The sequence below is a fragment of the Anomaloglossus baeobatrachus genome, chromosome 5 (assembly GCF_048569485.1).
Source record: "Anomaloglossus baeobatrachus isolate aAnoBae1 chromosome 5, aAnoBae1.hap1, whole genome shotgun sequence".
Taxonomy (NCBI): domain Eukaryota; kingdom Metazoa; phylum Chordata; class Amphibia; order Anura; family Aromobatidae; genus Anomaloglossus; species Anomaloglossus baeobatrachus.
The window spans coordinates 28416975-28440257 of record NC_134357.1 but is presented as its reverse complement, the minus strand read 5'-3'; the positions used below and the strand labels follow the sequence as shown (position 1 = coordinate 28440257).

Below are 23283 nucleotides of genomic sequence, written 5' to 3'. Positions count from 1 at the left end.
CGGTACCGCCGGGCCACCACCCGTCCGCGGTCCTTTTGGCAACCTCCAAACAGCCACCCCTGCAGACAGTCACCGCCGTCTGCTGACCTTGCTGTCTCAGTCCGGGGCACACACCCGGACCAGCTTCAGGCTGTCTTAACTGTCACTTTCCCTTACTTCAGCTCCTCTACCACTTCCTTCTACTTCCTCCTCCTAAACTGATCTGCCTGGTTCTCCCGCCTCCAGGGCTGTGAACTCCTCGGTGGGCGGAGCCAACCGCCTGGCCCACCCCCTGGTGTGGACATCAGCCCCTGGAGAAAGGCAACAAGGATTTTAGGTTAGCCTTGGTGTTCCTGACTAGGGTGTAGGGTGTGCTGGTGTTATGACCTGTGACCCCTGGCTTGCCCAGGGCGTCACATTCCCCCTTAGCAAAATGCAGACCGTCCGCGGGCTGCCCGTCCAACACCGGTTTTATTTTCTGAAAAATATGTAAAAGGTAAACATAATACAACTTATGACATCATCCCACATCGGGAGGTTCGGTACTTAAACGTTACTAAACATTAAAACGGTTGTTACTGCCGCTCTCTCCCACCCAAGTAACCTGGCCCTGATGCTGCCCCTAAAATCCAGGCAGCACCCCTTGACCCCAGTCCAGCACAAGTTACCCGAGCGGGATCTGTCCTTCCCCTCCAGAGGGTAGCCACCGGTTCCTGTGGTGGCTGGGCCCCAGCCTGCTCCACTGCGGGCCCTCCCTCCAACCTGCCTCTCCGGAGGCGGTAACGGTCAGCTGCAACACAACATTTTATTTACAACCCACTTAACGTTTGTGGTTGCCCTGCGAGTTCTCGGGCCTGTTCATAGGAGTTCCTATGGAAAACTTTTCAAGCGGTCCCCACGGGGACAACGGTGCCGGCAACGGCCGGTTTCCAATCACGGTAGACAATCAGGTTACTGTTCGGTAATCAATTTTTCATTTTTGCAAAACTTTCTCAAACTTGCAAACATACAGACTGGTGGTCCCAACGGGGACAACTTTTAGGCGGAGGACCACCGGCTTAGCAGTCCATCCTCAATCGCGGGGCTCTAGTGCCACCTTCACATGGTGCACTGCTGTGGACCCCGATGGTAGCTCGCTGCGGGTGATCTTTCTCCACATTCATGCGGGCATGCACATCCGCTCTACACCCCTCTCGGGCATCGATCTCCCTGCGCAGCTGCTGTTGCCGCCGCCCCCAGTCTGGAGCACTTTCTGCTTGCTCCTGTTCGGCCTGTGCGGGGAACGGACCCAGCCAGAGTCTCTCCGTGTCGGCTACGACCGGCACCTTCAGTAATGAGGGACCCCACTGTGACGTGGCCTGCTCTGCCGCTCGGCAGCTACATCCCCCCGTGCCTCAGCCGAGGCCCGGTGCCTGGGAGCGGTCAACGTGACTTGCGGTGTTGGCATTTGATCGAGGATCGCCTCCGCTGCGGCCGGGCGGACTGCCGGGGCCGTCATCATCTCCGTCGCGGCTGGGATGGAAGCTGGGACGGGTGCCAGGGCGGTGGTAAAGGTAAGGCCCGGGGGCCGCAGGTCTGGGCCCTCTCCCACAGATGCTGCGGGCTCCGCTACCGGTGGCAGGGGTAACGGGTCGGTCGGGGCGTTGGCCGCAGGCATGGGCAGTGAGGGAGGTAGCGTGGTGGACGGCAGCAGGCCGGGCCCCTCAGCCGTATCGACCGATCCCTCGGGGACATAGGGGCGTGGGTCGCTTACCCGCTCCTCTGAGACCACCTCCACTTCGGATGCCCAAACGGTTGCGGCCAGGCCCTTCATCTCCGACGTACACTTCGCCAGCATGAAGTGGACTTGGGCCTGGAGCTTCTGGCACATCCTGCTTCTGGATCCAGGAACGTGTTTCAGCAGAGTCCTGGCGTCCCTGCACGCTACAGCGCTAGTTACATGCGGCTGCGACCGTCGCTCCTCCAGTGGCTCCGTCGGGCGCAGACATCTTGTCTCCGTCCCCCTTAGCCTCTTTCCGGCCCCTCCTCTATCGGGGCGGGGTTTTGGCCTTCGCGCCTCTACTACTCGAGAAGACGCTCGAGCGGGAACTTTTCGCGCCAAAGATGGCGACTTCTGAAATTTTCCGGCCGAATTCCTCCGGCGGTAACAAGGCGCACCTCTACCCAACGGCAGAGCGGTAAGATCCTGTTCCTGACGCCAAGTTGTCGCGGGCGGAGGAGGGGACGCCGCGCTCTCCCACTTGCTCGGGTCCAGCTGCCGCTGCGGCTGCTGCGGCCTGCTGCTGCTGCTCGGTGGCTCGAGCGATGGGCCAGACCCCGGGGACTCGAGCGGCGCTCCTCACCCGTGAGTGAAAGGGGGGATTGGTGTTTTGGGATAGTTTATTGTCCGTGACGCCACCCACGGTTGTGGTGATTTGTTGACACCACCGCTGCTCTGTATGGGGATCCCGGAAGTGATGGTATGGAGCAGCTAGATGTTAGTCCTCCCCTCCGTGGGTAGGGAAGTAGTTGTCCCGGGGCCCAGTGATGAGGTGGGTGATGCAGGGCTTGGTGGGGTGCAGGGACGCGGGGGCAGCGCTGTGCCTTGCGGCACTGTGGTACTCACTCAGCCTGAGACGATGACACAGTTCTCGGTAAAACACACGGCTGGAAAGACAGTTCCCACGGACGGCTGCACTTGCTTTTCCCCAGTAGTTGACGGTGACTGTCCCTTTTCCTGCACCTAAGATGATGATGGTTTCGATGGGTTCCCACCGGTAACCCGCTCCCCGGCTTGGATATGGGCCGGAGGAGCCCTACTTTGCCCGCAGGCGCTGGCCCTGAGAAACTGGTGCCCTGGCGGTGGCGGTGTCTCTCTGTAACGGTTGGACTGTTGCCTTCAATCGGGACTTGCTTGTTGGGAGACCCAGAGGTCCCCTTCACTAACGGATTTGGCAAATTCACGGTGACTCCTAGCCTTGCCGGGATCCGAAAGGCCCCTGCCACTGGTGCTGACTGTTCTTCGTATACCGCTCCGGTACCGCCGGGTCACCACCCGTCCGTGGTCCTTTCGGCAACCTCCAAACAGCCACCCCTGCAGACAGTCACCGCCGTCTGCTGACCTTGCTGTCTCAGTCCGGGGCACACACCCGGACCAGCTTCAGGCTGTCTTAACTGTCACTTTCCCTTACTTCAGCTCCTCTACCACTTCCTTCTACTTCCTCCTCCTAAACTGATCTGCCTGGTTCTCCCACCTCCAGGGTTGTGAACTCCTCGGTGGGCGAAGCCAACCGCCTGGCCCACCCCCTGGTGTGGACATCAGCCCCTGGAGGAAGGCAACAAGGATTTTAGGTTAGCCTTGGTGTTCCTAACTGGGGTGTAGGGTGTGGTGGTGTTATGACCTGTGACCCCTGGCTTGCCCAGGGCGTCACATATACACTGTACGGGAGCACGTCGGATCCTTCAAAACGGTGAAAAGCCGGATATGTGAAACCGGCCTTAGCTGAAATCTGTCTTTCCTAATGTGCCCGCCCAGCACCTGATTCTGAGTTCTGACGTCACATAAGGAACGCCCAGCCTAAGGCTAGTTTCACATATCCGGCTTTTCGCCGGTTTGACGGATGCGGCGCATGCCAGTACAGTATGATACAGTACAATGGCAGCGCTGCAACTTCCGGGTCACACGCTCCGGTCACATGACAGCATGTGACCGGTGATTGTTGTGCTGCCAGTGTACTGTAAACACTGTACGTGAGCGCGTCGGATCCTTCAAAACGGCGAAAAGCCGAATATGTGAAACCGGCCTTAGCTCATTGGTTTCAGCGACACAGGTCCCCCTCACATGCTATGTAGCTAGACCCGCCCCTCCCCCCATGTGATTGGATCATGCCGGCTTTTAAGCCTGACAGTTTCCTATAGTCAATCCCTCCACACAGCAGTGGATACTGCTAATGACAGGCTGCAAACCACAGAAAGTCTCTTAATAGGTAAGCTTGTAGATTGTTGCCTCTAGTCCTCCTTTCGGGAAGCCACCTAATGTTATATATCCTTCCTTTATTTAGCATCACTGCAACTGCCCATGGCAGAAATAACCAGCTGCAGATCACAGCCACATATCTGCTAGGTAAGTCGGGAGGTCCGTGCTCTCTCCATTCCTTTCATGTAAAGCAGCTCAATACCTGACATTGTCCCACATTCATTTTAGCATTCCAAACACTGCCAATGAAATGAGTGAAACTATAATCTATCTCTATTCATCTCAGGTGCTAGGTAACACAGGCACTTTCTTTTTGTCCCATTCTATTACCTCACTATCATCACTATTATTCAAGTATTTTTCACATTATTTTTCACAGTAATTTTTCATGGTTATTTTTAACGATTTTCGTAGTGTTTACTTCTCTATACACCGCTCTGGTCTTCCTTTGGGATCCAGCATTTTGCTATATAGCACTGTAATCACTTATGATATATCATTCATTGTATTGGTCTATTCTATCTATATCATCTGGAACTATTAACACAGATGTTTAATCTGTTTTGTATAAATCTACTGTACTTGATGTTCCTATTTTATTTTTATAATTTTTTTATTCTTTTGATGTAATTTTGGATATTTTGTTAATCTATTTCAGTTACTGATGAAGGCCATGTTTGGGCCGCAACGTCTGACTTGACTATACTGAGTATGAAATAATAAAAAATCATCACATTTTACTGAATTCAGAAGTGCCTTGTATATATTACTAAGGTATGTGCGTGTGACGCTGCCGTAGCAATAATGTTCGCTACGGCGGCGATCACCAAACGTCGCACAAACGACGGGGCGGGTGCTATCGCGCACGACATTGCTAGCTATTGCTAGCGATGTTGCCGCGTGTAAAGCACCCTTTAGTGTCAGGGATGCTGAGTCACTCCCACTTAGAGCCTTTGTGAACAGAGTTTATTTATTTGCAGAGTTGAGCGGATCGCTAATAATCTGGGTCTGGCGGATCAGTGTCGGGTTGACACGGAAGTCCTAGATCCGATCCGGAATCCAGCCAATATATGTCAATGAGGAGCGGAATCCAGGATGAGAGAGAGAGAGACCGGATCGTGCACCCGGATTCCCGCGTCCGGGTCGGACTCGGATCTTCCATTCAAACCGCGCGGATCCGTATTTTTCCGGTCCGGGTCCGCTCAACATTATTTATTTGAGCAGATGGTAGCGGGGACCTGAGAAACTGATCTGCTCGTCTTTAGCATGAAATAGTAATGGGTTCAAGTCCTTTAATGCACCTAAGCAACTGAGACAGAGACCACTGTACCACTGTATCCCTCCTATATACTGTATAACTGTACTCCGGGTCTCTGAATTGTATTAATGGTGCCACATGTGCACCCCACTGAGTACACTTTATGGTGCCACCTAAGTATCACCAAAACAGCTAACTGCATTGGGTGTCATTGATTAAAATGCAAAACTAAAGTGAAGATGTAGAATAACCAATATCCACACTAGGTAGTGAATACAATGAATACATACGGTATCTTCCCACTAAAAAATAACGGTATATGGGGTCACCGGATTCCCTCTCAAACAAGAAATGGTAAAATCCATAACCAGCATCCTCGCTCAGAAGAAATTCCACTGACGTCACATCATGGTCTGATGATGGCTCCAATATTTGTGCAACGCGTGCCCCGCTTGGCCCCTAGAGAAGATTAAGGTTAAAGTGAGAACATATTGAGCTCAATGAGCTGGAGGACCAGGTACCTCCATGAATGACACAGATGGCTCATCAATCTTAATAGACAACATGTAATGCTTTATTTTTCATCTGGAGGCACTGCTGAATATCTAATGTCCTCCACAGATCACATCTGATCTCTGATTCCCAGCTTCACTAGGATCAGCTTTTCAATCTTTATTTCAATATTGATTAATTTTTTGAATTTTTTTTTTTTTAATTTCAGTCCTTATATGAGCATTTATGTGTACAACACACACTAATGTGGTATGGGATAGAACAGTAATGACAAAAGCCTTTTAAGGTGAGTGGTAAGGATATATTCGCATCATGACTGTGGAGCATGGCAGCCATTGTCGCCATCCTCAGCCTCCTGTCTCCACCATTGGAGCCATCTTCTTTGTCCTCACATCTTCTTCTGTGGGGAACAAAGATTAACTACCGAGAAGATGACAGTTTTTGTAGTCTGTATGTGACGCCCTGGCAAAACCAGGTAGTCACACATAGGCCCCTGCATAACACCTTCCCTCACCTAGGTGACTTGCAGCCGACCTGAAACCCTAGTCACCGCCCCCCCCTTAGGGCAAGACAGGCACACCAGTGGGCGAGACCAGGCGGTTAGGGAACGCCCACCTAGGGGTCTAGACAGCCCGGGGAGGGAAAGCAAGAGGTTAAGCTTCAGTGCAAGTTTGTAGTTCAAGTTGAGAGGAATGTGGGATGGAGCTAGGTGTAGCTCCAGCAGAGGAAGTTCAAGTTGAACAGTGCCAGGGTCGGAGCCCTGGTACCTTGGCTAGGTGGCAGACGGTAGTCTCCGTCAGCAGGAAACGGGAAGACAGCTCAGCAGATCCGAGGAGGACCGGAGAAGGGTTGGAGCCCACCGGTACCGACACCGGAGACCCCAACCGGAAACCGTGCACAGAGGGGGTACTCGGACCCTGAAGCCAGGACCGAAACCAGCGGCCTAGCTAATTAACCGATTGAGGGCAGGATTATAGGTCCTGTCCCAACCAAAGTCCCGAAAGAAGACAACCACCCACAGATAGGGATAGGGCAACAGCCAGGGACCATAGATCCCATGGGTCAGCGTCTGGGGGCACAGTTCCTTAGGCACACAACAAGCCGGTAGCGGACTCCTGAGTTCCAAACCAGGCAGCCCACAATACACAAAACAGTACAGAGGAAAGGACAGAGATCACCAGCCCGGGTGAGAGGACCAGAGTACAACCGGCTGTAGCAGCCTGCCACCAGCATCTTGGTTTACCAAAAGACTCGTGTGATTCATTCTATAGTGAGTAACCAACTATCCCCCGGTCCATCCGGGCGTTCGGGCCCCTCCCGTCGCCTTACCCTGCACAGTGAAACTGGGCCCCGGGGCAACCAACCCTACCAACGGAGGGGTTAACATCCGGCTGCCATTACATCTCCCCCGGGTATCCCACAACAGCAGCAGTGGTGTCCCACTTCACCACACACCGTGGGTGGCGTCACAGACATTCTACAATCAACCCCGTACAAATCCGTCCCCCTTTTATTTGGAGTGACCGCGAGACGCCCGAGTCCGGGGAACCCCTCGAACCGTACCATAGGCCTCGGATCCACCTACCTGGTGGAAGTGCGCCTTGAATTGAACAGTCAGCGGTGATCCGTTGAAAATTTTTCAGAAGTCGCCATTTTTGCCACCATTTTTGGGCACGAAAAACTACAGCCCAGCGTCTTCTCCGCCGAGAAAGAGCGCGAAGCTGAAGCCCCGCCCCCTGGGAACACGGCCGGAAGGTAAATCCCGAGGTCGTAAAACGAAACTAACTAGCCGCACAAGGGAGTGCTGGCAAAAGACCAAGGGGGAGAAGCGGGAAGATGTCCGCGCCTAATCCGGATGGCGGAGTAGCTCCTTCCGCTGGAGCGGTGGCGCCCGTAGATGTGGCGGATGATGGAGACATGGCGGCTCCCGCTCTGATCACAAGAGCGGGGGAAGTGGCGGCCCTGGCGATCACCCAGGTCATGCTGATCACCCTGCCCTACGTGCTCGCTGCTGCCTGATTACCTCAGTATGATGGGGAAACCCCATGCCCTGCAGGTATTCAAGAAGAAAATATGTACCGTTCTTGATATGTATGCCATGACCGGCAAGTAGCGTGCAGCTGTGGTACTCGGGTTGTTGACCGGAGCTGCTGAGCAGGAGGTGGAGACTTGGGCCGATGCTGACCGGGCCTCGGTAACCGCCATTTTTGATAAACTGCAGATTGCTTTTTAAACCCGCACCGAGGTGGAATTGCGGATGCATTTTTACAACTGTCGGCAGCGTCCTCAGGACAGCATTCAAAACTACGCCTTGAGGCTGCAGACTGCCCTCCGCACGTTGAAGCAGAGGGACCCCATTAATGAGAGTAACAAAATGCTGATGGAACAGTTCCTACAAGGACTGGGGTCCGCTGAAGATCGCAAGCAGCTGCGGATGTAGTCCGTAGAATATTCAGACTTGAACTTTTTTGTCCTAAAGGACCGGGCCATTAAAGCTCTACAGACATCTGAAGCTGGTGCCCCCGACCCGCCATCTTCGCCGGCTGACACCGCGCACGTCTCAGTAGCGGTCCCCTTGCTGGCCCTGCCGACACCCGCAGCAGTAGCCGAGACCCCGGAGGACTTATCATCGCAAGTTCAGCGTCTGAGTGATGATGTCGCCAGGATCCTCGTCACCAGGATCCTCGCCGCCTTACAGATACCACCAAAAGCCAAGCCAGCAGAGAAGATCCAACTCGCCGACAGTCCGGAAGACGTCCCCTGGATGCAGCGGAGGAGGAATAACAACAACCAGTATGGACAGCCTGTCTGCTACAAGTGCAACAAGACTGGTCATTACTCCCGCCGGTGTCCTTTAAATGAGCAACCCCTGACGCTAAGGGACAATCCTCAGGAATAGATCCCCAAGGCCCAGCTGATTGGCATGATCGCTATGTTGGAGGTCGCCCCATCATCTCTCTTGCTGTGGATGGTATCCTGACATCCGCCCTCCTGGACACCTGCTCGCAGGTAACCACTATGCCTTATGTAATGTGCAAACGTTATTTGTCTGACAGTGAGCTCACCCCACCTGATGCCAGCCTGACTATCATTGCGGCCAATGGGCTCTCCATGACTCAGATAGGGTTTAAGGAGGTCACCCTGAAGGTGGGACGTGTGGAGCTGAAGCATCAAGGACTGAATGTGGTACAAAATGATTCCAGTGACCGTAACCCAAAGATGGTCCTAGGGACCAACGTGATTGAGAATTGCATGGGTGAGGTGTGGCATTTATTGCAGCCACTGTCTGCCACAGCAGGAGTGGGCCAACAGAGAGCTCTGCAACGAGAGATCCGGGCCCTCCTGCAGCGGCAACAGGTGAACATGTCGGGTGGAGAAATTGGCAGAGTGATGGATGTGGCGCCTCTAGGGGTACCTCCGTGGAGTGAGATGATGATTTGGTGCAGGGCAGCAGTAGGTCCCGAGGGCAAGATTACCTGGTAGTAGTGGAGCCTCTGCCTTCAGAACACTGGCCCACAGTGATGGCAGCCAGAGGGGTGATTGATGTAAAAAAGGGAAGAGTGCCCGTGAGAGTGATGAATTGCGGAGAGGAAGAGGTTAGGCTACCCCGTTACGCCACCATTGCTAAAATATTCACCATGGACACTAATTCCATCCAAACAGCACCCTCCACAATCACTACATCACAGCCAGACAGTGACAACTCACCAGAGCAGATGGAAGAATGGTGTCAGGAGTTACATGTAGGCACCGACTCTACGCCTGCACACCACAAGGGAGGGGTGTACAGGGTAGTGCGAGAGTATGAGCAGGTATTCAGTAAATACCCGCTAGATTTTGGGAGGATCAAGGGGGTCAAACACCACATTCCCACCGGTACACATCCACCCATCAAGGAGAGATACAGGCCGATCCCCCCCTGCACACTACCAGTGCGCCAAAGACATGTTGAGGAGCATGAAGGAATCTGGGGTCATTCGTGACAGTTGCAGTCCCTGGGCAGCTCCATTGGTTCTGGTGAAGAAAAAGGACGGCACCATGAGGATGTGTGGATTACCGGAAGATTAACCAGATAACTCACAAGGATGCGTACCCCTTTCCCCCTATTGAAGAGTCCCTGGCTGCACTGAGGACAGCAAATTACTTCTCAACTCTTGATCTTTCCAGCGGTTACTGGCAGGTTTCCGTTGCAGAACAAGACCGGGAGAAGACTGCTTTCGCTACCCCGATGGGTCTCTGCGAGTTCAATAGCATGCCCTTTGGGCTGTGCAATGTGCCAGGAACCTTCCAGAGTCCGATGGAGTGCTGTCTAGGGCACTGGAATTTTGAAACGGTCCTGTTGTATTTGGATGACGTCATCGTCTACTCCAGAACCTATGAAGCCCGTTTGGAACACCTTGTCGAAGTGTTCGAAGCTCTCTCCAAATACGGGATGAAACTGAAGCCCTCCAAATGCCATCTACTGAAGCCCAAAGTGCAGTATCTCGGGCATGTGGTGAGTGCCGAAGGTGTGGCGCCGGACCCCGAGAAGATCACAGCCATCCAAAGTTGCCCGAAGCCTATCACTGCTAAAGAAGTGAGACAGTTCCTGGGTCTAGTGGGCTACTACCGCCACTTTATCAAGGGCTACACCAAAATGGCAGCTCCCATGCAAGACCTTTTGGTGGGGCAGACTAGGAATGGAAGGGCTCCTGGGCCCCCGTTTACTTTGGGTGAGATGCACGAAGAGTCCTTTCAGCAGCTGAAGTCGATCTTAACTGGACATCCTGGCCTACCCCGACTATGGCCTCCTGTTCATCCTTTACACAGACGCCAGCAATGTAGGCTTGGGTGCTGTCCTGTCCCAGATGCAAGATGGCAGGGAGAAGGTGATTGCTTATACAAGCAGGAAGCTCCGGCCGACGGAAAGAAATTCCGAGAATTACAGCTCTTTCAAGTTGGAGTTCTTGGCACTCGTCTGGGCGATAACGGAGAGATTTAAGCATTACCTAGCGTCTGCAAAGTTCACGGCCTATACGGACAATAACCCTCTGACCCACCTGGACACGGCAAAGCTAGGGTCCCTGGAACAACGCTGGGTGGCCCGGCTAGCGAACTATGACTTCACCATCAAGTACAGAGCCTGTCGCAAAAATACCAATGCGGATGCGTTGTCCCGGATGCCGCACCTACCTGATGGGGGGTTGGATGAAGATGAACTGGAAGAGATTGAACTACCCACGTTCCACCAGCCGGAGGATGGGAAAGACGAAAAACTGTACGTTGGCCAGCAGCAGGCAACCTTCGATCCGTTACCTCGCCATGGGTGGCAGGAGGCCCAAGACCAGGAGTCTGCGGTCCGGTTGGTCAAGATGATGATCTCACAAAACGGTTCCAGGCTACCACCCACTGCCCCAGAGGAGGCACAGCGGCTGTGGAAAGAAAGAGGTCGCTTGTACCTGCAGCAGGGCAAGCTGTACAGAGGCCTGACTAACCTGAAGACGCACGAGGAAATCTGCCAGCTCGTGGTACCGCAAGCATATGTACCTATGGTTTTGAAGGCCTATTATGACGGGGCTGAGCATTTCGGCTGGAAAAAGTTGGAGATGCTACTGAGAGGGCAGCATGGTGGCTCAGTGGTTAGCACTGCAGTCTTGCAGCGCTGGGGTCCTGGGTTCAAATCCCACCAAGGACACCATCTGCAAGGAGTTTGTATGTTCTCCCCGTGTTTGCGTGGGTTTCCTCCTGGTTCTTCGGTTTCCTCCCTACTCCAAAGACATACAGATAGGGAATTTAGATTGTGAGCCCCAATGGGGACAGTGTTCCTGATTAGTGATGAGCGAGTACTAAAAAGCTCGGGTGCTCGAGGCTCGGGCCGAGCATCCCAAGATACTCGTGTACTCGGCCCGAGCACCGAGCCCAATGTTATCCTATGGGGGACCCGAGTATTATTCTGAAATGACCACTGGCAGCATGTAGAAACCATAAAACTGTAAATTAAAAAAAAAAACGTGCGTGTGTGTGTAAGCGTGCATATATATATACACGCGGAGTGGAGTGCGGGAGGGGCCGTAGCCGAGCGGGGAAGTGTCGGGCTAAAGGCACGGTCATGCTGTGAGGGCTGGCCAATCACTGCAATTCCACAACAGGGCTGTGGCATTGCAGTGGTCTGCCAGCCAATCCCTGCATAAGGGCTGGCTCTAAAAAGAGCGCCAACATGAAGACCACGAGTACAGCACGAGTATTGCGAGATTACTCGGTCCCCGCCGAGTAGCCCGAGTACAGTGATACTCGTGCGAGTACCGAGTAGTAACAAGCATACTCGCTCATCACTATTCCTGATGTATGTAAAGCGCTGCGGAATATGTTAGCGCTATATAAAAATAAAGATTTGATTTTTTTGATTTTTTTTGAGAGAGCACTTGGACTAGAGTGGGATGAGAGAGTCCATCGAGGCGTGGTGCAGAGAGTGTGCCCCTGCACACTAAGAAGACTGGATGGAACCAGTCAGAAGGCCTACTATGAATATAACAAATGGCACTTCCTTGAAATGGAGAATATTGTGTAGATGGAAAGGGGTGCACTTAGTAGGTTCCAAAGCCAAGAAACTAAGTATAGACACAAGGCACTCCCAAAATTCTTGATGCTGTGATTTTATTTATCAGTGGATGTGCATAAATAACGTTTTCGGTCACAGAAGACCTTCATCAGTTGCACATGGGGAAACTGGATGGTGCTCGTGTCACAGCGCGGAATCCACCGCTGCATGAGCCCCCATGCAGCGGTGGATTCCGCGCTGTGACACGAGCACCATCCAGTTTCCCCATGTGCAACTGATGAAGGTCTTCTGTGACCGAAAACGTTATGTATGCACATCCACTGATAAATAAAATCACAGCATCAAGAATTTTGGGAGTGCCTTGTGTCTATACTTAGAAGGCCTACTATGGCCAATCGTTACCCGTCAGCCGTTGGAGCTGGTTGCCTTGGACCATGTCAAACTCGCGCCCAGTCAGAGTTACTACACGTATGCCCTTACCATCATGGACCACTACTCCAGGTTCATGGTGGTAGTGCCCGTCAAGGACTTAACGGCTCGTACCGCATCGAGGGCCTTTCAGGCCTACTTCTGCTGGCCGTATGGTTACCCGGAGAAGGTGCTTACAGACCGGGGCCCTGCCTTTTGAAGCGGAGATCTTCCAAGAGTTCTGCAGCCTATACGAGTGTAAGAAGATCCGGACCACACCCTATCATGCCCAGACTAACGGAATGTGCAAGAAAATGAACCGTCTGGTCCTCAATCTTCTCAAGATCCTGCCCCTCGAGGAGCGGAACCTGTGGCCAGAAAAGCTGCCTGAGTTGGTGGATATGTACAACAATATTCCTAGCAGTTCCACTAAATGCACACCTGCATGCTTGATGAGGGCAAGGCACAGGAGATTGCCGGTAGATCTAGAGTGCCTTAGACCATTTCCCCAATTGCCAATTGGGATGCCAAGCGCCAGAAACAGTTCCCGGCAAATCCAAGAGTACGTAGAAAGGAACCTGCGCCAGAACAGAGAGAAGCAGGAGCAGCGTTTAAACAGACGAGCCTAGGCTGCCCCTTTCAAGCCCGGAGATGTAGTGCTAAAGCGAAAGAGAAGGCTGCATAAGCTGGATGACCAGTGGGAAAAGACCCCTTATGTTGTCCAACCCGCCGGATGGGGTGATCAGAAAACGTATCTCGTCAGTCGTGACCAGGGGAAGACTACGACCACGGTTTCCAGGGACCACCTGAAGAAGTGTCCAGAACCCTTGAAGATGGCAGAGAGGATTCCTGCTCCCATGTAGGATGCGGAGAAAGCGAAGGGGGTGATCCACACTGTCATGGGTGACTTACCGGCTGACTGGCCTATGCAGAATGGAGCGGTGATTGTTCCTGTGATAATATTCCCACAACCCGTGGAAGTTATGGAGCCAGAGAGGCCTGTCAACAATACACCACCACCACCTGCTCCCAGGGAAGCCCTTGCACCTACACCACGCCCCCGTAGATCCGTGCCAGCCGTACCTGACATTAGGGTAGAGGAACCCATAATTCACTCTACCCCCCTAGTTCCCAGTGAGAGCAGGGAGCTAACACGGTCCACACGTCCCAACCTGGGACAGCCACCCCTCAGATATAGGGAAACTGACGTTTAGTGAGTGGTGCCCAATTGCTGTGTACATAGTCTTGTGTGTATGTCGATGAATTCCAATTAGCCGAATACTTCACCTTATTGAGTGTTAAGGTAGCGGTTCCTGGCTACCCCAGTTGTGCAAGTCCCAGTTGGGACCGTTTACAGTTAATGGACCATGGCTTTGGACTGGAAAGCCAACCCAAAAACGTTTGGGCCTTATAAATAGTCTCTGACCAACCTTCTCACCTGCCGCAGTCTCTGGAGAGGCTGATTGGAGGAAGGGCCTGAGGTAGAGTCGGCCGAGTCCCAGTCACCACCAAAACCGGTGACTAGCCTCCGGGTCAGGGGTCCCCTGGATGTGGGGCCCTTTGAAAGGACTGCCGGGTAAGGAACTTTTTACCCGGCCCGTACGGGCAACACCCGGTCCTAACCTGGACTTGGACAAGGGGTGCCAACCTGTGTTTTAGTGGTGGCACCAAGGCTAGGTTGTTTTGGGTGGCTGAGGTGAGAAGGACCTGGTCCGTCCCGTCCCGGTTTTATATGTGCAACGTTTAGGAAAAGTGCCTCCCGTAAGGGAAGAATTAGAGTATACTTCGATGTACATATGTTATTATACTTGTAATTGTGTTTTTACCTTTTTCAACAGTTCCTGTTCAATAAATTTTGGTGGTCGGACAGCCCACAGATGGTCTGTATTATACCAAGGGGGAATGTGACGCCCTGGCAAAACCAGGTAGTCACACATAGGCCCCTGCATAACACCTTCCCTCACCTAGGTGACATACAGCCGACCTGAAACCCTAGTCACCCCCCTTAGGGCAAGACAGGCACACCAGTGGCCGGGAACAGGCGGTTAGGGAACGTCCATCTAGGGGTCTAGACAGCCCGGGGAGGGAAAACAAGCGGTTAAGCTTCAGTGCAAGTTTGTAGTTCAAGTTGAGAGGAGTGTGGGCTGGAGCTAGCTGTAGCTCCAGAAGAGGAAGTTCAAGTTGAACAGTGCCAGGGTCGGAGCCCTGGTACCTTGGCTAGGTGGCAGATGGTGGTCTCCATCAGCAGGAGATGGGAAGACGGCTTGGCAGATCCGAGGAGGACCGGAGAAGGGTTGGAGCTCACCGGTACCGACACCGGAGACCCCGACCGGAAACCGTGCACAGAGGGGGTACTCGGACCCTGAAGCCAGGACCGAAACCAGCGGCCTAGCTAATTAACCGCTTGAGGGCAGGATTATAGGTCCTGTCCCAACCAAAGTCCCGAAAGAAGACAACCACCCACAGATAGGGGAACCACCATGGCCCATAGATCCCACGGGTCAGCGTCTACGGGCACGGCTATTAGGCACACAACAAGCTGGGAGCAGACTCCTGAGTTCCAAACCAGGCAGCCCACAATACACAAAACAGAGGAAAGGACAAAGATCACCAGCCCGGGTGAGAGGACCTGAGTACAACCGGCCGCGGCGGCAGGCCACCAGCACCTTGGTTTACCAAAAGACTCGTGTGATATATTCAATAGTGAGTAACCAACTATTCACCGGTCCATCCGGGCGTGCGGGCCCCTGCTGTCGCCTTACCCTGCACAGAGACACTGGGCCCCGAGGCAACCATCCCTCCCACGGAGGGGTTAACATCTGGCTGCCATTACATCTCCCCTGGTTATCCCACAACAGCAGCGGTGGTGTCCCACTTCACCACACACCGTGGGTGGCGTCACAGACATTCTACAATCAACCCCGTACAAATCCGTCTCCCTTTTATTCGTAGTGACTGCGAGACCCCCGGGTCCGGGGAACCCCTCGAGCCGTACCGTAGGCCTCGGATCCGAGCAGCGCCGGCTGCTGGCACAGGGGCGGCACATGTATTTTGAAAATTTTGGTAGGATGAGACTGAACCACCTCCAGTTGGCTCAGGATGTGACACCCTAAAAGCCCAAAAGGTCCTACAAAAAAGACTAATTTATTTATAGATGATTTTGAAGTCAATCACTTCCCTCTAGTGTGTGTTGAACCATTACAGAGGACTAACTATGGGGGTAGAGAAATAGCACTCACCCCCGAGTCCTGGTGCCAAAACACCCAACGATTAACAAAAGAGGATTATAGAGGGCATATGGTCCCTATGGGTCCTGTTAAAAATATTGCCTAAGGATTTCAAGTTACAGTATGTTTTTTAGACTCCTTGAACAGTTACTAAATTTTCCAAAACTTTTAGGGGAGCAGCACTTCTGGAAGAAGAAATCTGTGGAGGGTCATCGAAGAGGCTTTCAGGCGTGGTGGAGGAGGCATAAAGTGGATGTAGCCTTGAGAAGGACAGTGGTTATGGGAGTAAATTTTCGATGGCACTTTAGTCCTCCCAAAAGGCTTGCCTGAAGACTGGCAAGAATGAAGTAACTGCAGAATGACTACTATGTCTTATAAATAAAGACAACGATTATATGTAAATGTCCTTATATCTCAGTACAAGCAGAGTATGGGCGCAAGGATCTCAGTCTGACCTTGGGTTTGGTGATGTTAGTGGAGCTGGGCTTACCCTTTAGTGGCAGGGGCTTAACTAAGTACCCATCTTGAGGCGGACGCCAGGTACCACTCCCAGGGTAGTGACCGGGACTATGGCAGTTGACCCCCAGGACAGGTGACGGACTCAGGTATAGACAGCTATAGGCGGGGTGACTGAGGCAGGCCGGAAAGCCAAGTTTGGACAGGAATGATGGGTACGGCAGTGATAGACAGGTATGGGAAGGCAGGCACTGGGGACAGGCACAAGGATAACAAGACAGGAGCTCAGGACCTGACAACTAGCTAGGCAGCAGACTGAAACTGACTCAATAACTAAAGGCATTGCGCAGGCACCTCACCTAATGGGAGATGCCTTAAATACACAGTACCTCACAGCCATAGGATAAGAGGCATTTCCTGGAATTGGTGCACCGATTATTTAAGAGGAGGGCCAGTGCGCGCGCATCTTATGTGCACTCCCGGGAACCCTATGCAACATGTGTCGCGGGTGGGGGACAGACCATAACAAGGGGGCCGCTCTAGGCGCTTGGATCCGGGCTGTTGCTGTGGCTCTAGTGGCAGCCGGATCTGGGGCTCGCGCAGCCGTCCGACGCCCACGAGTGAAAAGGGGTTATTTACAGGGGATAGAGTCTTTGTCAGTGACGCCACCCGTGGGTTGCAGTGAGAGTTGGCAACACCACCGCTGCCTCGTGATGAATCGCTCGGGGCTGATGGAGCGGGGCAGCAAGGGGGGATCTCCTCCACGGGTAGGGGAGGTGTAGTCCCAGGGCCCAGGGAACAGTGAGGGATTGCAAGGAGCAGGCAACTCACAGTTTATTGTCGTGGTGCTGGATGAGTCGGTGCTCATTTGGACGGTCAGTAAACACAGTCTGTATTGTAAACCAAGTTGCCAGCGACCGGATGCCTCCAGCGGTTGTATTCGGGTCCCACACACATATATACAGCCAGGGACCCGTTCTTCTGCACTTTCTGTCTGTCCCTCTTGTCTGGACTAGTCCACTTGAAACTGCCTCCGGACCGGATCCCCTCTCTCGGCAGCGGCGGGCTACAACCCTGCCACGGTCTATCTCAGGTTCCCCACGACTGTATCTCCGTCGCCTGTGGCCCTCACTGCCACCTGGTCAGCGTAGCTAGTCCAGTCATCTGGTGGTCCGGGGCTCCAACCCCGACTACCACCCTCTCCAGGGAGCTCTCCACTGACTACAGCTCAAACTGAAACTGAACTTTGCTCTGTCACTTCCTAAGCTCTTTTCGATCCCTCCCCTTGTCCGGGGGGGATAGAGAGGCCTGATTGGCTGGTTTATACCTGTGTGGGGACTGTGTTGGTGTCAAAGAGGAGAATGGCCTGCATTTTGGTGGATTTGTGCAAGCTCTGTGACAACCTGGTTTTGCCAGGGCGTCACACATGTACAGGGCTCGGGATCGGAAAGAAGCAGCACACAAGGGAGGCTATGCGGCAGCAGAGAAGTACAGGACCCGGCCGGGGTGGTGAGTAAGTCGGCGTCCCTGCGGGGACATCGGCACTACATCCTGTAGTCATCCGTTAGAATGGATCGGTTGGAGAGCTGACTTCTGCCAGATCAGTTTTTTAACATGGAAGTCTATGGTCAATGGATCTGTTAACAGATTGCTATTTAGCCATCCATTGTACTTGTATTTGTAACGGATCCGTTGATTTCTTAATGGATCCATTACGAATGGATGATAAATAGCAATCCGCTATTGGATCTGTTCTCCATGGACTATACATGTTAAAAACTGATCCAGCCAACATCCATTATTTAACAACGGACAAAAAAGTTGTTTTGCACACGAATCTCTAACGGATCCATAATAATGGATGATTAGAGGACATGCGTGTGACGCCCTGGCCCCCAGGGGTCACAGGTAGTAACACCTTACACAGGGCACACACACCCCAACCCCAGTGAGGACACAACCGTCACCCGAAAGGGAGACCTGATGCCTCCCTCAGGGTGAGTAGAGCACACCAGGTGGGCGGAGCCAGGCAGAAAGACACGCCCACCCAGGAGACTACTGTCCTAAGGCAAAAAGTTCAGTCAGTTTAGTTGAGGAGTTAAGTTGAGGAGACAGTGAAGGTGGCAGGAGGTGCCACAGCTGAAGTCAAACGTCAGGCAGACAGACGGTGGTGGCCGTCTGCAGTCGTCCCGGTAGACAACCGGCAGAACCGGAGGGACCGGCTGAGGGTTGGAGCCCGCAGGCCCTGAACGTTTAGTCAACTGTTTTACCGGAGCACCGAGTACCGGGTACTCAGACCCCGTCCTAGCTCAGAACCCACCGAGTGTAGGCAAATTTGCTGATTGCTGGCAGGACCTCACGGGTTCATCCACACCCAAGTCCCAACAGAAGGCAACAGCTAACCGTTCCGAGTGAGGGCCACCGCCAAGGGCCAAACACCCGAGGGGCCAGCGCCTGCGGGCAACAGAGGGCTCCCTCGGCCTCCAAACCACCGGGGAGCGAGCTACCACTGCTCAGGCAGGGGAGCCGAACGTTCTACACAGGTGCAAGGGAAAAGGGGCCACCACCAACCCCACAGGGGACACCAGCAGCCGTCTGCGGAACCCGACCGTACCCGAACTTTGGTTTACCACTGACTCTGAGCCTGTTTAATAGTGAGTACTACAGTGCCACCCGGGCACAGCACCGCCGCGTGCCCCCTGCACCGCGACAAGCTACCCAGCACTGCCGGTCCCACCACCACCGGGCCCTGGGACACACCGCCCCTGCCCACGGAGGGGTTAACACCAAGGCTGCGCCATCACACCGTCCCCGGGAGCCCCACCATCATCCGCAGCGGTGGTGCACCATATCACCACGAACCGTGGGTGGCGTCACGACCCCCCACCCGACACCGCCAGTCCGGCTAACAGAGCGACGTGGCACCCGGTCCGGAGGCGCTCGAGCCACCGACCACCTGAGCCCGGACCCGAGCGGCTCGGCCCAGAGTAGCGGAGCAGACCAGGCCCCTCTCAGGGCGGTACACATCGACTCTTCTGGCGTCACGAACAGGATTCGGACAGTCCACTTACCTGTGGAAGTGCGCCTTAGAAGATCCCGTCAGCGGCGTCCTGCTGAAAAATGTGAAAGCCCGCCATCTTGGCGCCAAAGTTTCCCGCTCGAGTCGTCTTCCCGAGCAGTGAAGGGGCGAAGAGAGAAGCCCCGCCCCCGGGTAGGAGGAGTGCTAGCGAAAAACTAAGGGGGAGCGGAGGTGAAGGACGCTCCTCATGTAACCTCCAAGATAAGAAGCGGGGACACCAGGACTCCGTACCCATTCCGTTCCTGGAACCCGTTGGCACAGCAGCAGCATGGCCACTCCGCTCAACAACCCGAGATCCCGGAGACCGCGCCTGGAACCGCAGCGTGGGTCGAGGCCCGGACCGCGGAGATGTGCTGCCGCCTCCAGGAACAGGTACACCTCCTAGTGGAGCACTGGGCGGCGCAGATGGCGGGGATAGCGGCTGCCGTGCGGGTCCATGAGAGGATGGCGGCATTGGAGAGGTGGGAAGGCGACCCATGCCCTGTTGTCCCTGAGGGACCGGCCATTGCGGCTGAGGGACTCTGTCTGCTCCTGCCCTTCATACCGCCTCCTCCGCTGCTCATACCGGTGACCGCTGCCTCGTCACCCGGATCCCCACCCCCGACATCGGTGGCGGAGTCTGCTGCAGGCGCCCGCGAGGAGCCGTCTGAGGAGGCTGGCCCCGACTTGCTGCTCGAGATTGCTGCACCGTGCCTGCTGCCGTGGGAGACAAGTTCCTGAACAGCACCTGTTCCCGAAGTGACCCCCGCCGCTCCAGAAACTGCCGTTCTGAAGGGCGCGACCAAGAAAAGGGCCACAAAGGCGCACCAGGCCGCTCCCGGGTCGCGGGCCTCGGCCGAGGTACCGCGGGGAGGCCGCTGCAAAGCAGCAGAGCCAGCCATGACACTGCGGAGCTCCCCTCAGAGAGTGCCGATCATGGTCGACACTGGGGAGCGCCAGCTGGGCCAGACCCCCACAGAAACAGACCCCGGGCGTTCAAGCCCCCCCGTATTGGGAGCGGCGACAGAGCCAAGTGGGCCAGGAAATCGCAGCCCAAGAGAAGAAGTAACGTCCCCGTTGGGACTTGTTTGACCCTCGTTTTGCCCCGTTAACCCCCGTTGCATAAGGGACTTCTCATGGACAAGGCCGTGGACTTGCTGGCCACCCAAAAACTATTGGGCTTGTAAATAGTGTCCCAATCTGTCCCTTTTACATACCTTCCCGTCCCGTTAGCCTCCGGAGAGGCAGATTGGAGGAAGGACCCGCAGCAGAGCAGGCTGGGGTCCGGTCACCACCAGGACCGGTGACCATCCTCCAGGGAGCCCTTGACGACAGCCGGGTGCGCCGCACCGAACCCGTTCCCGCCTGGGTGACCTAGCCCCGTTCTTGTTTTTGGACTGGGGAAAAGGGGTGCTGCTTGTTTCTTAGGGGCAGCATCAAGGCTAGGTTGTTTGGGTGGGAAAGGCGGAAGGACATGAACCGTTCCCGTATTAATAAAAATGTTTTACCGTTATGCAACGTTTAAGCAAAATGTCTCCCGTTATGGGAAGTCCTACAGAAACCTTGAAGTTGTAAAAATGTTAGTATACTTGTATTGTTCTCCCTTTTTACCATTTCAGACAAAAACAGAAAAATAAACATGAGTCGGTCGGGCAGCCCGCGGACGGTCTGCATTAAACTAAGGGGGAATGTGACGCCCTGGCCCCCAGGGGTCACAGGTAGTAACACCTTACACAGGGCACACACACCCCAACCCCGGTGAGGACACAACCGTCACCCGAAAGGGAGACCTGATGCCTCCCTCAGGGCGAGTAGAGCACACCAGGTGGGCGGAGCCAGGCAGAAAGACATGCCCACCGAGGAGACTACTGTCCTAAGGCAGGAAGTTCAGTCAGTTTAGTTGAGGAGTTAAGTTGAGGAGACAGTGAAGGTGGCAGGAGGTGCCACAGCTGAAGTCAAACGTCAGGCAGACAGACGGTGGTGGCCGTCTGCAGTCATCCCGGTAGACAACCGGCAGAACTGGAGGGACCGGCTGAGGGTTGGAGCCCGCCAGCCCTGAATGTTTAGTCAACCGTTTTACTGGAGCACCAAGTACCGGGTACTCAGACCCTATCCTAGCTCAGAACCCACCGAGTATAGGCAAATTTGCTGATTGCTGGCTGGACCTCACGGGTTCATCCACACCCAAGTCCCGACAGAAGACAACAGCCCACCGTTCCGAGTGAGGGCCACCGCCAAGGGCCAAACACCCGAAGGGCCAGCGCCTGCGGGCAACAGAGGGCTCCCTCGGCCTCCAAACCGCTGGGGAGCGAGCTACCACTGCTCAGGCAGGGCAGCCGAATGTTCTACACAGGTGCAAGGGAAAGGGGCCACCACCAACCCCACAGGGGACACCGGCAGCCGTCTGCGGAACCCGACCGTACCCGAACTTTGGTTTACCACTGACTCTGAGCCTGTTTAATAGTGAGTACCACAGTGCCACCCGGGCACAGCACCGCAGCGTGCCCCCTGCACCGCGTCAAGCTACCCAGCACTGCCTGTCCCACCACCACCGGGCCCTGGGACACACCGCCCCTGCCCACGGAGGGATTAACACCAAGGCTGCGCCATCACACCGTCCCCGGGAGCCCCACCATCATCCGCAGCGGTGGTGCACCATATCACCACGAACCGTGGGTGGCGTCACGACCCCCCACCCGACACCGCCAGTCCGGCTAACAGAGCGACGTGGCCCCCGGTCCGGAGGCGCTCGAGCCACCGACCACCTGAGCCCGGACCCGAGCGGCTCGGCCCGGAGTAGCGGAGCAGACCAGGCCCCTCTCAGGGCGGTACACATCGACTCTTCTGGCGTCACGAACAGGATTCGTGCCATCACACTGTGCCCCGGGAGCCCCACCATCATCTGCAGCGGTGGTGCACCATATTACCACGAACCATGGGTGGCGTCATGACCCCCCACCCGACACCGCCAGTCTGGCTAACAGAGCGACGTGGCCCCCAGTCCAGAGGCGCTCGAGCCACCGACCACCCGAGCCCGGACTTGAGCGGCTCGGCCCGGAGTAGCGGAGCAGCCGAGCCCTTCTCAGAGCGGTACATGTGAACCCAATGTGTATGAGTCCAGGCAAGTAATAACACCAAATAATACTAAACAAGGTCAGGGCAGTCATTGATTTCTTACCACCAAGAAGACTCTGCTGAACTGCAAAATAGGAAAGAAAACTCATTAGTTATCAGCACATGAAATGCAAATATAAAGAATTACATAGAGTTCCATGTGTAACTCCCAATTCACCCACAATTTATTCAATCTGATAAGACCAATAACGAAGTTGACTATAACGTTTCACAAAAAAAAAATAAACAACAAATTTCATTTATATAGAAGTTTATTATTTAATGCACCACGAGCCAAGAGACAAAGGTAAAGAGGATAAGATGTATACATACAAATGTAATTCTACTACATCGTCTTAGACAAACATTTGCAAATTGTTCTCTAGTCTAATATGATTTTACAGTAAAATTCCATTGGAAAGGAAAACGAGAGCAAACAGCAAAAACTAAAAGGTAATAAGTATAATTTCTCTTACCGTTTGCTTAGCAGGTTTCAAGTCAGAATCTAGACAAAACACTCTGCATCGCACTGCAAGAACAAAAAAGTAGTAAAATATCAATTTGTATGGCCAATAGTAGCAGAATATCTTACTGTGGGTCTAGGCTCTGACATATGTAAGATCCAGAAGAAGACGACTTCAGTTGGAAATTACTTTGGAGGCCAAAGCTCTGACACAAGGATGGTCCAGCAGAAGACTGTTCTGCAGTTATATATTCCAACATGGGCAAAGAGGTAATATAACCTCTGCAGACACACCTGCACCCGACTGGTTCCTG

General features: G+C 54.1%; 1 protein-coding gene across 1 annotated transcript in view; it reads right to left on the bottom strand.

Moving 5' to 3' along the window:
* The window catches only part of LOC142312595 (ovostatin-like), a 297827-nt gene that overhangs the window by 260628 nt on the left and 13916 nt on the right, over positions 1-23283 (bottom strand). Inside the window, exons 4-6 of the mRNA XM_075351587.1 lie at positions 22983-23035; positions 22571-22591; positions 5483-5651 (exon numbers count right to left, since the gene is read on the bottom strand). Of these exons, the coding sequence (XP_075207702.1) occupies positions 5483-5651; positions 22571-22591; positions 22983-23035 (243 nt within the window). The remainder of the gene's footprint in view (positions 1-5482; positions 5652-22570; positions 22592-22982; positions 23036-23283) is intronic.